Below are 15362 nucleotides of genomic sequence, written 5' to 3' on the forward strand. Positions count from 1 at the left end.
ATTTTTCATCAGAGGACCTGTGTTTATACTCCTCAACAAAATGAAGTTGTTGAGAGGAAGCATAGAACTATCCTGGAGATAGCCAGGGCACTCAGGTTCCAATCCTTTGTTCCCTTAAAATTTTGGGGGGAGTGTATCACTACTGCAGTCTATCTCCTTAACAGAATTCCCTCAAAACTACTACAGTTCAAAATTCCCTTTGAGATGTTTTATCTCCATCCACCTTCTTTAGTCCACATCAAAGTCTTTGGCTGCCTCTGCTATGCTACCTACCCTCATATTCATGAAAAATTCTCTCCTAGAGCCATCCCAGCTGTTCTTATGGGGTACTCCTCATCACAAAAGGGGTATCTTCTTTATGATCTCCACTCCAAATCCCTCTTTGTTAATAGACATGCAGTTTTCAAAGAGGATATTTTCCCCTTCAAGGATGTCCAGACCTCCTCTAATCCCATGTTTCGAGTTCTCACACTTCTAGACCCCTCTCCATATTTACACCTAGAATCTATCCAACCACCTTCTACTCTTGCAACATCTCCTGCTAGCCTCCAGCCTTCACCTATATCCCTTCTTGTCCCTCCCAAAAAATCTTCCAAACCTAGTAAGCCCCTTTCTTAGCTTCAAGACTTTATCACCACCTCTACAGACAACTCTTGCTCCTATCCTATTACAGCACATATCTCATATTCTCATGTCTCTCCTTACTACAGTTCCTGTCTGGCTGCATACTCATCCATCACTGAACCCACCTCATATAAAACTGCCTCTCTTGATCCTCAATGGGTTTAGGCAATGCAGTTGGAAATTGAGGCCTTGGAGGCTAATCACACCTGGTCACTTATGGATTTACCACCTGGCAAGAGACATATTAGCTGTAAGTGGGTGTACAAAATCAAATATAAATCTACAGGTGAAGTTGAAAGGCTGAAAGCAAGACTTGTGGCTAAAGGGTTCAATCAACAAGAGGGTCTAGACTATACTTAAACCTTCAGTCCAGTGGCTAAAATGGTCACTATCAGAGCTGTTGTGGCACTTGCTGCTTCTAGGGGGTGGTTTATTCATCAAATGGATGTCTATAATGCTTTTCTCAATGGGGAACTGCTGGAGGAGGTATACATGACCATCCTAGATGGGTTTGCTAGACAGGGGGGGACCAAATACCAAGGTCTGCAAACTTCACAAGTCCCTATATGGCCTCAAACAAGCCCTCAGACAGTGGAACTTGAAGCTAACTAAGGCCTTATTGAAGTTGGGATTTCATCAAAGTCACTATGACTACTCCCTGTTCACTAGGCAAGTTAAAAATGACATACTTGTAGTACTAGTTTATGTGGATGACTTACTGGTTACAGGTAGTAACACAAGTCTAGTAGAGAACAAAAAAAGAGACCTACAAAAGCAATTCAAAATGAAAGACTAGAGTAAGCTGAAGTTCTTCCTAGGAATTGAGTGTGCTAGATCCAGCCAAGGGATCCACATGTCTCAGAGAAAATATGCACTAGAGCTGATTGCTGAATATGGGTTAGGAGGAGCTAAGCCTACTAGCACACCACTAGAACAGAATAAGAAACTCATATCAGTAAAATATGATGCACTCATCTCACATGAAGGCAGAGTTGATGATCAACCACTGCAGCATCTTGAAAGGTATCAGAGACTGGTGGGGAGACTCTTGTATCTCACTATGACCAGACCTGATATAGCCTTCCCAGTTCAAGTATTGAGCCAATTCATGCACAATCCTAAGGAGTCACATATGGAATCAACACTGATGGTTGTTAGAAACCTCAAGGAAGCTCCAGGTCTTGGGCTGTTAATGTCATCTCAAGGTACAAATACACTAACTGCCTATTGTGATTTAGATTGGGGTGCTTGTCTAGAAACAAGAAGGTCTGTCACTGGATACTAAGTAAAGTTTGGTGGATCACTAATCTCCTGGAAATCAAAGAAACAAGAAACAGTATCCAGGAGCTCTGCAGAGGCTGAGTTTAGATGGATGGCCAACTGTGTAGCTGAGATCACCTGGCTGGTGAGCCTATTCAAAGAGCTAGGAGTCCAGATTGAATTACCTGTTGACATGTTCTGTGATAGCAAAGCTGCTATTCAAATTGCTGTAAATCCTATCTTTCATGAAAGAACCAAACATATTGATATAGACTGCCATTTTGTAAGAGAAAGATTATACCAAGGTATGCTGAGAACTAACTTCATACATACCAAAGATCAGCTAACAGATATACTCACAAAAAGTCTTGGGAAACCCCAACATCAACAGCTGCTAAATCAGCTTGGAGTTATGAACCTCTTCAAACCATGAGTTTGAGGAGGAGTGTTAACTTGACAAGCTAACATGGCTAAAGTAGTTAGAATATTGTTAAGAGTAGTTAAAAGTTGTTAGCAAGTTGTTGTAGTTAGTTAAAATGTAGTTGAAATGTACAAGTGTATAAATGATGTATATGTACAAATGGAGAAAATAATAAATACATATACTGATGAAATGAAAAAGAACAATCAGTTCATTTTGAGATATTTTCTCTCTCTACTTCACTTCTCCTTCTTCTCTCTACAATCTCTCTTCTCTTCTCCTCTGTACATTCTTCTTCTTCTTCACTATTGTTCTTCTTCTTTCGTCTGCTACTACTCTCCCTCTCTCTGTCTCAACTCCACTGATGGAGTTATCACCATCTAAACCTGTCACAGAGCCACCATTGAAATGTTGGCGTACATCCTTTGGAGTTCTTGTTGATACAAATTCATCTTTGGAGGTTGAGAATGCAAACTAAATGAAAAATAGAAGTGATTCAATGAATTTTCATGGAGAAGGGGTTACAATGGAGGTGAACGGTTGCTCCAAATGGTGGTCTCCGGTAGAGACTTGAAAGAAGAAGGGAGGGGGAAATTTTTTTAAAAAAATATAAATGAAAAGAAAGAAAAAGTAATATCACTAAGGGACTGCTTATGACTTTAGCCCACAAGTTTAATGGACTGTCTTTCTCTCCCAGGCACATTTAGCCAACCACTTATATGACTTTAATCTTATGTTTGGCTGAAATTTTATTTTCGGTATAAGCAATCCCAGAATTTATACCACTTGAAACTTTTTTGAAACTAAAGAATATTTATACCACATGAATTTTGTTATTATTTAATCCTACTATTATACTAACGGCAAAAGATCATGGAGGAGAATATGACAGCAAACAAAGATTTTGATGGAAAAGACTTTAGAGATAACTGTATTTGAATTTTAATTTTAAGTTTTTTTGAAGGATGGATAACTGGTCCAAATGCGATTAGAAAGACAAATGAGCTCAAGTTCCATTAGAATTAGAAATGGATATAAAACTTAACAAAGGGATGTTCTAGTTAAATTCATATGGAAAGAAGAGAGAAAAAGGTCACGAGATTAAACTTCCTTTAAGAACGGATAGAAAAATTAACAGAGGGATGTTTTTGGTCAACTTTGAAAAACATAAAGGCTGTTTTCAGTTGATTGAAATATTGCAAGGATTAAATTGAAGTTTGGGTGAAACAAAAGGGAAAATTTTGGTCAAAAACACTTTCTTATGTCTTACTTTCTAAAACAAATGTCTTACTTTCAAAAAAAAAAAAAATAGTCAATATCTAAGTTGCTCGGACTCGAGTGTGGATCTAGAGGTTGGATTCTTCATGATCTAAATTTTAAGATTTGGGGATATGGATGTGGGGATTCGGCTAAAAGTAATTCAAATATCTAAAAATAGAGTTAGAAAACCTTAATTGTGAGATATTATGTGGAAAGCTAGAGGAGAAAATATTGATAAGAGGAAAATCCTGGAAGGAGATAAAGGAAAAGGAGTGACAGAGAAATTTCTACATACAAGATATTCCATTTTTCTTCAATTTCACCTTAACTTTTGTTTTGATTACAGAAATCATTGAATCTCTCCGGAATTTCTCTGTCGAAGTATATAGCAAGGAAGTGAGAATATGATGGGCAAACATTAGGCTCCATTCCAGTGTTTAGTATCTGTTTTAGAATTTCAACTAATATGGATTTACGTTCTATAAGACCTATTAAATGAGAAGGCAGATTTTTTCTATTCAAAGATTTTAAAAAAAATCAGTTTCAAGATTCAAACTCAAATTTTTTAATTAAATTGTTGATTTATGAAAATGTCCCCTTTTAATATTACTATTTAAATTTTGTCCCTATTTTAAAATATTATGCAAATAACAAACCTTGAAAAGTTGTACTTTCAAACAATGTCAAAATCGATCTAACATTTGCCCGTATATTCTCAACCTTATATATAAAAAATTAGTATATCATCTATCATTTGAATAACTTACAAAGTTTTAGATCATGATTTAATATTTTTTCATAAAATTTTCAGCTTATTCAAATATTTCTTTGGACGATCGTGGTAAGATCCATAAGTTGTAATAAAAACAAAAAGATGATCATCTATTAAATATTCCAAAAATGATAAATATAAGTGATGAAATTCATGTAATTAATGATTAATCCATATTCATCTCACCACAGATGCCTTCTCTCGTTTGTTTAATGCGTTTGGGGACAACTTCTTGTCAATACTAATGTTCTGATTGACTTAATTAATTATAGATCTCATCAAATTATTTTGAATTAATTACATAGATAAACATATATGTGTATTCAAATTAAAGTAAAATTTGAAGATATTGTCAAAAACTAAATGAAGTATACAGTAAGTTAAAAAGTCCTTTCAGTGTAAGGATAATTAGATAGAAATTAAATTGAAGAAAGGTAGTTAAGACACTGGGCTCTTGGAATCCAAGTATTAATTAATAATGTTTATGTGCTAATTCCTAAGGAGAATTATAGTTGGTAATTAGTGATGATATTACGCTAGACAGGTCGATTTAGACTCCTCCTGTTATGTAAATTACTCATTCTGTTTTATATTAGTTGATCGTTTTTTATTTTGTATAGTGTTTAAGAAATCGTAGATAATAACATAATTTTATTAATTCACTCCTTAAAAAAAATTGGAAATTTTATAAATAAATGTGAAGACTTTCAAAAAAAATTAATTGCAAAAGTAATATAAAAAAAATTCAATTAATGCCTTTTAATTTAGTAACGTGGACAACTAATATGAAATAATTATTTTTTTTATAATGATCGACTAATATAGACGGAGAGAGTATCATTTTCTAATGCACTTGCCCAACTGGTTGATATGGTCAATTTTAACAAAGAAATTGTACTGTACTTGAAAAAAATCAAAATAGACAAAAGTACAAATTTCAATATAATATAGGAAAATTAAAGTAGCTCGGGTGATTGACTATCTGAATTTTTATTTTATTAGTGAGGATTCAATTTCCCACCTTATAATCCCCTCTCCCATTTTCTCTTTCCCGCACCTATTTTGAAAAATAAAACTAAAAACAAATTTCATTACAAATAAAATGAAAAAGCTCAAATACATCCATATGTTGTTCAAAATAATTTAAAGGAAAAGACTTAAATATGCCATCAAACTTTCAGAAAAGGTTCATTTATGTAATTCGTTAAAAGTTTGACTCATCTATACCGTTGCCGTTTGAGAAAAGGTTCATTTATGCCATTATTTTTTAACTCCGATTTTGCAAAACCACTCAAACAACTTTTAACACTTTTCAATTGGAGTTTTGGATCAAATGCATTCTTTTTTGCTCCTTCTTCTTTAAGCCACAAGAACACATGAAGAACACCAAAAACTACAAATTCCAACTTCTTCAATTTTTTACGAAATCACTTCAAAATTCAATAGTAGCGTCCCTCCGAGCTAGATATCAAAACTCAATATCTTTTGAGTCTATGTTCAAAATTTCAAGTGATTTAGAGTTGTGAAGAAAATTCTACCATAAAAGGAGGTTAAAGTTTTGAAACTTTGGAAAAAAAAATAAGTGTATCTCGTTGAATTCGAAGTCAAAAGATATTGGATTTTGGTATCTAGCTCGGAGGGATTCTACTCTTGAAATTTGAGATGATTTTGTTAAAAATTGAAAAAGTTGAAAATTTATAGTTCTTGGTGTTCTTCATGTGTTCTAGATGGTCTTGAAGAAGAAGGAGCAAAAAAGTATATTTGATCCAAAACTCCAATTGAAAAAATGTTGAAAGTTATTTGGATGGTTTTGCAAAATCAGAGTTAAAAATAATGACATAGATGAACCGAGCTTTTAAAGAATGACATAAATAAGTTTTTTCTGAAAGTTCGATGACATATTTCAGTCTTTTCCCTAATTTAAATATACTCATCGTTTCATGAGTACCCGTTTAATTTTAACCTTACTATCAACTTTGGCACTGATTTACCTTTAATTTAAACGGAGGAACACATGACGGTATCACTAGAACTCCTGAATGTGACTTAGTTTTGGATCCAATTATTAGGTAATTTCTCTTTTGGTTAATTACACTAGGACCCCTGTAAAAAAAATGAAGTGTTGTGAGTGGAAGGTAAAAAAAACGAATTTTGAGAATTTGAAGGTAGATCGCACTATTTTGTTGTTATTATTGTTTTCTTTCTTGTAGATTTTATATTGTTTTTCTTATTAATAGCTATACTTTCTTCATTGTTTTTTTTTTTACTTTGGTTTGATTTGAGTCGAGAGTCCTTCGAAAATAGTTTATCTACCTCCATGAAGTCTATTTATGTAAACTATACCTCTTCAGACCCTACTTAATAGAATTTCACTCAATATATTATTGTTGTTGTTGAATGTGGATCAAAATTTTAAAATCTAATGAAATTTTATGATTGAATAAACATTTAAAGATAGATTTTTTAAAATTTACTCTGGAAAAGGGAATATTAAATGAGAGTTGACTAGAACATATATATTTAGAGAAAAAAGGGATATATATATATAGGTATATATAAGTTCATTTGTATTGCAAAAATTTAACATTATATTCAAACAAGAATATTAATGGCAAATCTAGAGGGAGGAGGAACCAACAACAACTTAGGGGATGAAGAGAAATTGTTGAATGGTGGCCTCCCCCATCCCCATCACCATCAACAAATAATTTCTTCACGTAACGTTGTGAAGTTTTTTCTCTTATTTTTCGTGGTTGCTCTTTCATCTCTCCTTCTTTATCATTCTTCTTCTTATAATAATCCTCTCCAATTCATTCCTAATAACTCTTATAAACATGTTCCGTCTTCTGCTTTTAACTCCAACTATGTAAACACAAATGGCTCTGCGGTGGTAAATTCCCTTCATGGCTACAATAGTACGACTGCAAATGTTTCTACACAAGGAACCTTACCTTTAAAAGTAAGTTTTCTTCTTTTTATTTATATTTTTTTGGCCAATAAAGCAATTATTATTTGTTCTCGATCCATTAAATTTGTCTACATTTTTCACTTTTTGATATTAGAACTCGCACGTGCTCTTATTGAACAGTTATACTATTGTAAGACACAAATTGCTGATATGGTTGGAGTCGTGTTTTCATTAATAAGAACAAGTTATGTGTTTTTTCTTACTTATTTTTTTTTCTAACATTTGGAAAAAAATTCTTGAATAAAGCTTTTAGAAGAAAAAGTTTGTGGATTCAAAAACTAGTGTCTGGATATATAGTTGATGTTTCTTTCTTTTTTATTTTTTGCTTTTGGAGATTTTTTAAGCGTTTTTTGAATGAATGAAAAACAACCTCAAACACTTCTTCAAGATAAAACCTCTTTTGATAATTTTTTTAAAAAAGTTTTATACAATCAACGTGTGACAAAAAAAACATGAATTTTTTTCCTCAAACAAATACATTTACTTAGACAAATTAAAGAACGTAAGTGCTAATTAAATCTCAGTTAATTACAGCCAAATCTGAATTAACTTTCATTATCATCCTTAAATTCTTTGTACTATTTAGTGATTACTCCATTATTGACACGAAATATGGTTGATAACGTCCTCTATTTTTAGAAAATTTATCTTGAATCCATATTCTTTACTAGTATTAGTTTATCTTATTTTATTCTGCAAAATTGATTGATAAAGTAAGACTTTTAAGGCCATTATTTTTTATAGTATAAATGTCACATCTATTAAATCAACCAATTAGAAGAAGTGATAAAAAAAAACGTATGTAAATATACTATATTAAAAAAATATTTACCATTTATAGCGATAATATTTTTATTTTCAGTAAACACTTACAATATGTTAATATATATTACAGAGAACAATTTATAAAACACCTATAATACAAATTTTATTAATGAATAATACATTTATCACACACTTTAATACAATTATAATACATTGTGTCAATTTCTTACAAAGCAAGCATAATATATTTTAAAAACACTTATAATACATCTATATCACATGCATAATTCACTTTTAATATATAGTGCAGATTTATCATAATATTGTTATGTATTGCGATAAATAATAATAAATAAATAAAATATCGCTAAAATTAGTAATTACTTATTAAAAAATACTCATTCAAGTAATTTTTCCTAAAAAACATGTATGCTAAGACGAAAATCCTTCACGCAATTACAACTAAGACTTTTCAATGTAGCCCAACTTATCAATATTCTAGATCAAGGTATATATCTATATATAATGATAATAATGTAGGTCTAGTAGAATTTCTAACATTTATACCAACGAGTACTGTGATAGAGTAGTAAGTACTTTTTCATATTTAATCAAAGGCATTGGGTTCTAGTTTCTTTGGGTAAAGAGTCATCTTTATTAGAGAACACTTTAATTTACTTGGGACTTCCCGATGCAGATTCGGATTTGATCGGGCTCCAATATGGATAACAGATATCGAGTGGAAAAAAAAGAATTTCAACATTTATATTGGAAAATCTTTTTTTTTTTTAATAATATATGACCATGCTTCCTATTTCCTTGAAGAAATCTCTCTCTGACTTTTTATTAATATCTAGAATACATTTCACACCCTAATTTTTAATTTTAAGAGAAAATTGTCTCTTTCTTTATTAGTGGCATAAAATTCAAATAACTATGATTTGTTGTACATAATTATTAATTCTAGGGATAAGTATGGGCCTAACTTATTCGGTCATATAGTTTATAAAACGGAATATGTACAAAGTGTATAGATATTGTATACTTTGTTGTAAATTTTATGAAAAATAGTTGATCACGAAATTTGTAGAGAATTTTTTTAAAACTTGAGCGTGTCAAATACATTATCTTTAAGAATATTTCACTTAGTATATAAGTGTATCCCTCGAGATTCAATAAGTTCTTTTAGTATAAAATTAGGAGCACAAAAATTAATAAAAATTAACAAAATGAAAACTAATGTATATATTATGTATATTTCAGTCATGTTAATAAACTAGTTGAAACTATCATATTATTACACCTAATTAATATACATACTATATACACACTAGTGTTCATTGACTATGAGATACGTGAATCTCATAATGTGATTGCCCCAATGAAAAATAATAATTAATGGTCCTGGATTTCAGGCGGACCACAACTACAAAAATGTCTATTTTTTACACAAAGGTAGCAGACGAATTTTCCAAAATTGACTAATAACAAATATTTAGGCCACTTTATTCGATTATTATAACGTCTTCTTCACGTAAAAAGTTATGTAATACTAGACAAACAATTACTATTTTCCCTATCATATCAAGTTATAATTATTCATGTCTTGTTATAATATTCTGAATCTATTTTTTTATGTACCAAATAATTTTTCAATTACATTACACAGAGAGGCACGTCTATAGTGAAATAACTTTTTGTCATTCTTAGGCTATCTTTCACTTTCCCTATAGAGCCCGTTTGAATGGTCTTAAAAAAAGTAACTTTTATGTATGAAGTGCTTTTAGAACTTTAAAGTGCTGAAAGTTATTTTTATAAATAAGCAGTTGAGTGTTTCGATAAAAGTGGTTAAATGAGGAAAATTATGTGAATTTTAGGGTTAAAAGAATAAAAAGGGTAGTTTGGGAATTTAGTTAAAATATAAAGGATATAAAAGTAATTTCCATGGTCAAAGAAAATGACTTTAAACACTTAAAAAAAAAGTTAGGAATCCTAACTTTTTATTTTTGACTGACTTTAAGAACTTTCTGGCTTAAAGTTAACATTAGGCAAACATGTCCAAAAGCTGAAAAGGGGCTTTAAGTTGGTTAAAGTCAATCCAAACAGGCTCATAGTCTTGCAAATAATATCACATTCCTTTAATAGAAATATGGTTGTTGGCTCATTGAGAGAAGTTTCATTAAAGAGGGTCGGTGGATATTTTTATAGATAAGTTTTATTTAAGAAGGATTAATGGTATTGGTTGATCATATTAATAGAGTAAGTTGGTAGATAAATATTTAGTTGGAATTAATAAATGATTGGTGTTTTATAAAATATAAAAACTTGGGGTTATTTTTAAATTTTTAAAACTTCCCAAGTTCTAGATTTTTTTAGAACTTGGAAACTTGGGGATTTTGCCAAATATATTTGCCAAGTAATGGCAAATTGTATGGACAAACACAAGTTCCTAAATGTTTTTCAAGTTTTTCCCAAAAACTACTTGGGGCCAAATGCTCACTTGATGCTTCATAAAAATTATTTATATTTGCTGACTATTTTGTAAATTAGATCACCCAGAGACATTGGACTGTAATTATCTCATATATTTATTATAAAATACCTTGTAAATAACTAGAAAATTCAGACTGTTTTTATTTTTCATTTAAAATTTCCTTAAATTGTTGTTCAATCATTAACAAATTTGTCTTAACATTTTCAGAAGAAGCAAATAAGCAAGTTAGAGGAAGTGTTAGAAAAAGCAGCAATGGGAGATAAAACAGTGATAATAACAACCTTAAATGCAGCATGGACAGAACCAAACTCAATATTTGATGTTTTCTTGAAAAGTTTTAGAGTTGGAAACCAAACAAAGCCATTATTGAAACATGTTTTAGTTGCATGTTTGGACAAAACATCATATTCTAGATGCTTGGAGAAAAAACTTCATTGCTATGCACTCACAACAAAAGGTGTTGATTTCTCTGGTGAAGCTCATTTTATGAGTGAAGATTATTTGAAGATGATGTGGAGAAGGATTGATTTTCTAACAAATGTTCTTCAGATGGGATATAACTTCATTTTCACGGTATGTAAATTTAAATTTATCAAGTAAATTACATTTAGACACTCGAATTAAGACTTGTTTTAATTGAGCACTTGAATATATGATAAAGTGTTCCTATAAGACTATTTCGATTCAAATTTTGAAAAAAACTGTGTGTATTCTCAAACGTCTATTAGAGAATTAAGGTTAACACTTAAAATGTGTCATCTGTTTTAATTATACACATCAGCCTTAATAGGAACATACTTGTGGTTTTACCATTTATTGAGGCTAATGCATATAATTAAAGGGCGTGATTATATTTTAAGTGATTAACTTATTTACGTAATGAACACTTGAGAACACACACAAAAGCTTTTCTAAAATTTGAACCGAAATTGTCTAATAGGAATACTTTATCATATATTCAAATGTGTTTTATTAAAACAAATTGTAATTCGAGTGTCTAAATAAAATTTTATTACTAACAAATGTAAAGATTCGTCTATGTATTAAATCTTAAAAGTTTTACTTCTATATACACCAACCATGAAAGAAAATCATTAGACTGCTAGATCATCAAAAAGAACACTAGTAATTACTAACCATATATAATTGGTGAACTAGCTAGCTAAGAAAATTGGTTCAAAGTGGTTTCAAGAACATGTCATCCCTTATGTGTGTTTGGGTATGGAGAAAATATTTTTTAATTGTCTTATGTTTGGCTGGTCAAAATATTTTCTGTAGAAAAATAAGTTTCTTAAAAATGAGTAAAATGATTTTCATAGTAAAAGTAAAGGAAACAAGTTTCACATGTGTCGTTTCACATTAATTTTATTTCTACTTTGGAAACTATGTGTGTGTATTGCTCTATATAATGCTAGCTATAAAAAGTACTTTCTATGTGTGTGTCGATTTAGGATGCTGATATATTATGGTTTCGACAACCATTCACACATTTTTACCCGGACGCCGATTTCCAAATTGCTTGTGATCATTATTGGTACGACTCAACAAACTTGGACAATTCACCAAATGGAGGTTTCAATTATGTCAAATCAAATGAACGTACCATCCAATTTTACAAATTTTGGTACAAATCAAGAGAGGATTATCCAGGAAATCATGATCAAGATGTGCTCAACAAGATCAAACACAATCCATTCATCAAAGATATTGGATTGAAAATTAGGTTCTTGGATACTGCTTTATTTGGGGGATTTTGTGAGCCAAGCAAAGATCTTAATCTTGTTTGCACAATGCATGCTAATTGTTGTATTGGAATTGGTAATAAAATGCATGACTTAACTATGGCACTTGATGATTGGGAAAAGTATATGGCTTTGAATGGTCATGAAAGGATGTTAAGGCCACAAACTTGGACTGTACCAAGAATATGTGGTTAAATATAATCGAGAGCTTCTATTTATTTATGGTCCATGTAAGTGTAAAATCCTTTAAAATATTTGGCCTGTGTCAATTTATGTGTAATTTTTTCATGTTTTTTAAATTGTTAATTATGATGACTTATAGTACTTTTGCGTAGTTTTTAAATATATAAATTTATTTCAAAAAAAAAAATCAAAGATTTCATGCCAAATTCAAGGTCAAAGTAAAACTGATTGACTCTCTCGAAATTTGAATTGTGTCCAGTGGCGGGGCCACCTTGTGGTTAGAGGGTTCATTCGAACAACCTTCGGCAGAAAATTATACTATTTATACATGATTAAAACAATTTTTTATGTATATATAGTAGATGTCAAACCTCGTTCGATTAGTTCATGTATCTACTTCTTCAGATTTTAAACCTCATTAGTCAAAATTCTAGCTCCGTCACTGATTGTGTCCCATAAATTGTACAAAGGAAGTACCTTTTCTCCGTCTTTTTTTAAAAAAAAAATTGGTATTTGTCTTTCTCTTTTTATTTCCTTTTGAGTATTATTTTTTTCCTTATCATAATATATTTTACAGTTAACTAATTTGAATTTTTACAATATAAGATCGCATTTTGACTGTTGTAGCAGATAAGATAACTTGTTTAATGTTCAAGATTTCAAATCCCATTTTTTTGAAGGGTGTTCTGGATTTTGATTAATCCAATTTGTCTTGCAGCTTATTTGGGTGGTTGTTTTGTTTTGATTGCTAGCTATTTAAATTTTTATCATATTTGTTAAAATTTATCATTAGACAACGATAAAGAATCTCATTTTGTGTAATGACCGATTCGTGTGATCATGTCATCGCATTATTTTTTTCTTCTCATTTTATCTTTATTTATATTATTTAATAATTTTATTTTATCCTAGCTTACCTTCTTATATTATATCTATTCCGTACATTATTTTCCTTGTAAGTTTATCTTTGAAATTATTAACGTGTGACATTGTGTAACGATGAAAAAAGATAACATATATCCATGTGTGTATTCATCAAGACAATACAATATAATACAATATATTATGAAAAAATCATTGTGAAGTTTATCAAGGATTTTGAGGATACATTCCTCCAAAAAAAAAAAAACTCAGACGATTCTTCCCAACTAGCCACCAGGGGTTTTTGGTAGAGAATATTGAAAAAAATAATGCATATATGAGCTTTATGTATTAGTAACACCTATTTTGGTACATTTTTTTATGCTACGTATAAAATTTTAGGTACTAGTAATGCAACGAGATATAATGATGAGTGGCTCCATAATACAAATTAGTATCTAATATTTCAAATAATCAAGCAAGTAAACCAGCTTACATTAGCATTTTGTAAATTAATTACATGTTTGTATATCTTGAGTATGAAGATTCCTCAAAATATAAACTGAATTGAAGGGATTGTTTAAGAAGAGAAAAAATTAAATGGCTTATGTTTAACAACCTCATATATCTTCATCACTGTCATATTGCTTGTTGACATAGTTCCAATCCAGTTCTACACCTTGTATACAGTTGAAAGAGCAATCGAAAATGTTGGAGAAGGGAGAGCTACTACTTGAAAATGTGATTTAACAAAACAAATTGAAGAAAACACGGGTCACAATGAAACCAACATTCATTTTTGATTGCATCAATTAATAAAGAAAAGCTGAATGTATTTACATCATCCAAGATTTACAAATGTCAGCTTTCCTAACAGGGGCATCCCACAACTGTGCTCCGCTATAAACTCTTCTATGTCAATGGAGTCCAAAAATGTATTTGCCTGCCTAGAATTATCACGAAAACAATATAAAAGAGAACTACCTCTAATCGTCAAAATTGTGGGCAGACTCAAAGAATGTACACTTTGTACATGGAACGCACAGCTGCATCTCATCCCTACCTTGCTCAGCATATTCCAATGCAATGTGCAGAGAAGTTTAGATAATTAACCATTAAGCTTTGCTAAGAACTGGCCCAGGTTGTACTCCTCTGTGTATTGTGACTGATCCCAAAGCTCCTCCAATCCTCCGAGAATGGCTTTCAAGCCCTTCCCACTACGTGGCAAGATTGAGTCCACATCAGATTTTTCATCGCTTCTTTTGGATCTACTGGCTCCCTGAGAATAATCACCATTGGTAAGTTAAATAGCATACATGCATCTCTAATTCTCAAGGAATCGAGAGAAAGACTATAGATTCAAAGTTGAGTGTTAAATCACCTTTTTACTTTCGGCCGAAGTAAATAGATCAAGTAACTGGTCTGTATTCATCGTTTTCAAACTTGCATTCTCTGCATTGATCACTGCATTGGCAACCGACACTTTGAACCTTTGGAGACTCATTACTTTTTCTTCCAAGGTTCCTCGCATAATGAGACGATGAACATTTACAACTTTTCGCTGGCCCAACCTGTGAGCTCGATCCATAGCCTACAAAAGGATATGAATAACTTACCCTGCTTTTCCATATCATCTTGAGCAAGCAGAACATGAGAAGATTCAACTAGACTGCTGACTAAATAAATGCAACAGAACATCTAAAACTTGCAATATATTTACTCCACATCTAACAATCCAACATAAATATGTATAATCTGCAAGAAGTAAATCAAAATACCCAAGATAACTATAAACTTGGCAAATCCATTCGTAATGTCTTAAAATTTAGGATTGATAAGTACTAAATCCTCAAAAGTAGCACCAAAAAAAAAAAATGAACCTGAGACCTCATGGGTCTCAACCCAACTCATTGACCACATGGCCATACACCCTTTGGTTCTTTCTAGTTTATCACTTATTCTATTTATCTTATTTTCAATATTGTGATTAAAATTGGGAGGTAGATTACCAA

The 15362-nt window shown here is 31.2% G+C and overlaps 2 protein-coding genes across 4 annotated transcripts in view; one reads left to right on the forward strand and one right to left on the reverse strand.

Annotated features, from left to right (window-relative positions):
* Positions 1-6928: 6928 nt before the first annotated feature.
* On the forward strand, positions 6929-12622 carry LOC129889500 (uncharacterized protein At4g15970-like). Its single transcript, XM_055964813.1, has 3 exons — positions 6929-7296; positions 10772-11137; positions 12016-12622. Exons 1-3 carry the CDS (start codon positions 6946-6948, stop codon positions 12499-12501), a joined length of 1203 nt encoding a protein of 400 aa, XP_055820788.1. The 5' UTR covers positions 6929-6945; the 3' UTR covers positions 12502-12622.
* A 1509-nt stretch (positions 12623-14131) lies between these two features.
* Positions 14132-15362, reverse strand: part of LOC129889503 (TATA-binding protein-associated factor BTAF1) — a 34917-nt gene continuing 33686 nt past the window's right edge. For all 3 annotated transcript variants that reach the window (XM_055964815.1, XM_055964816.1, XM_055964817.1), the window contains 2 exons: positions 14732-14941; positions 14132-14629 (listed from right to left, as the gene is read on the reverse strand). In XM_055964815.1, the coding sequence (XP_055820790.1) occupies positions 14459-14629; positions 14732-14941 (381 nt within the window). In that variant the 3' untranslated portion in view covers positions 14132-14458. The remainder of the gene's footprint in view (positions 14630-14731; positions 14942-15362) is intronic.

The sequence above is a fragment of the Solanum dulcamara genome, chromosome 5 (genome assembly GCF_947179165.1).
Source record: "Solanum dulcamara chromosome 5, daSolDulc1.2, whole genome shotgun sequence".
In the NCBI taxonomy this organism is placed as follows: Eukaryota; Viridiplantae; Streptophyta; class Magnoliopsida; order Solanales; family Solanaceae; genus Solanum; species Solanum dulcamara.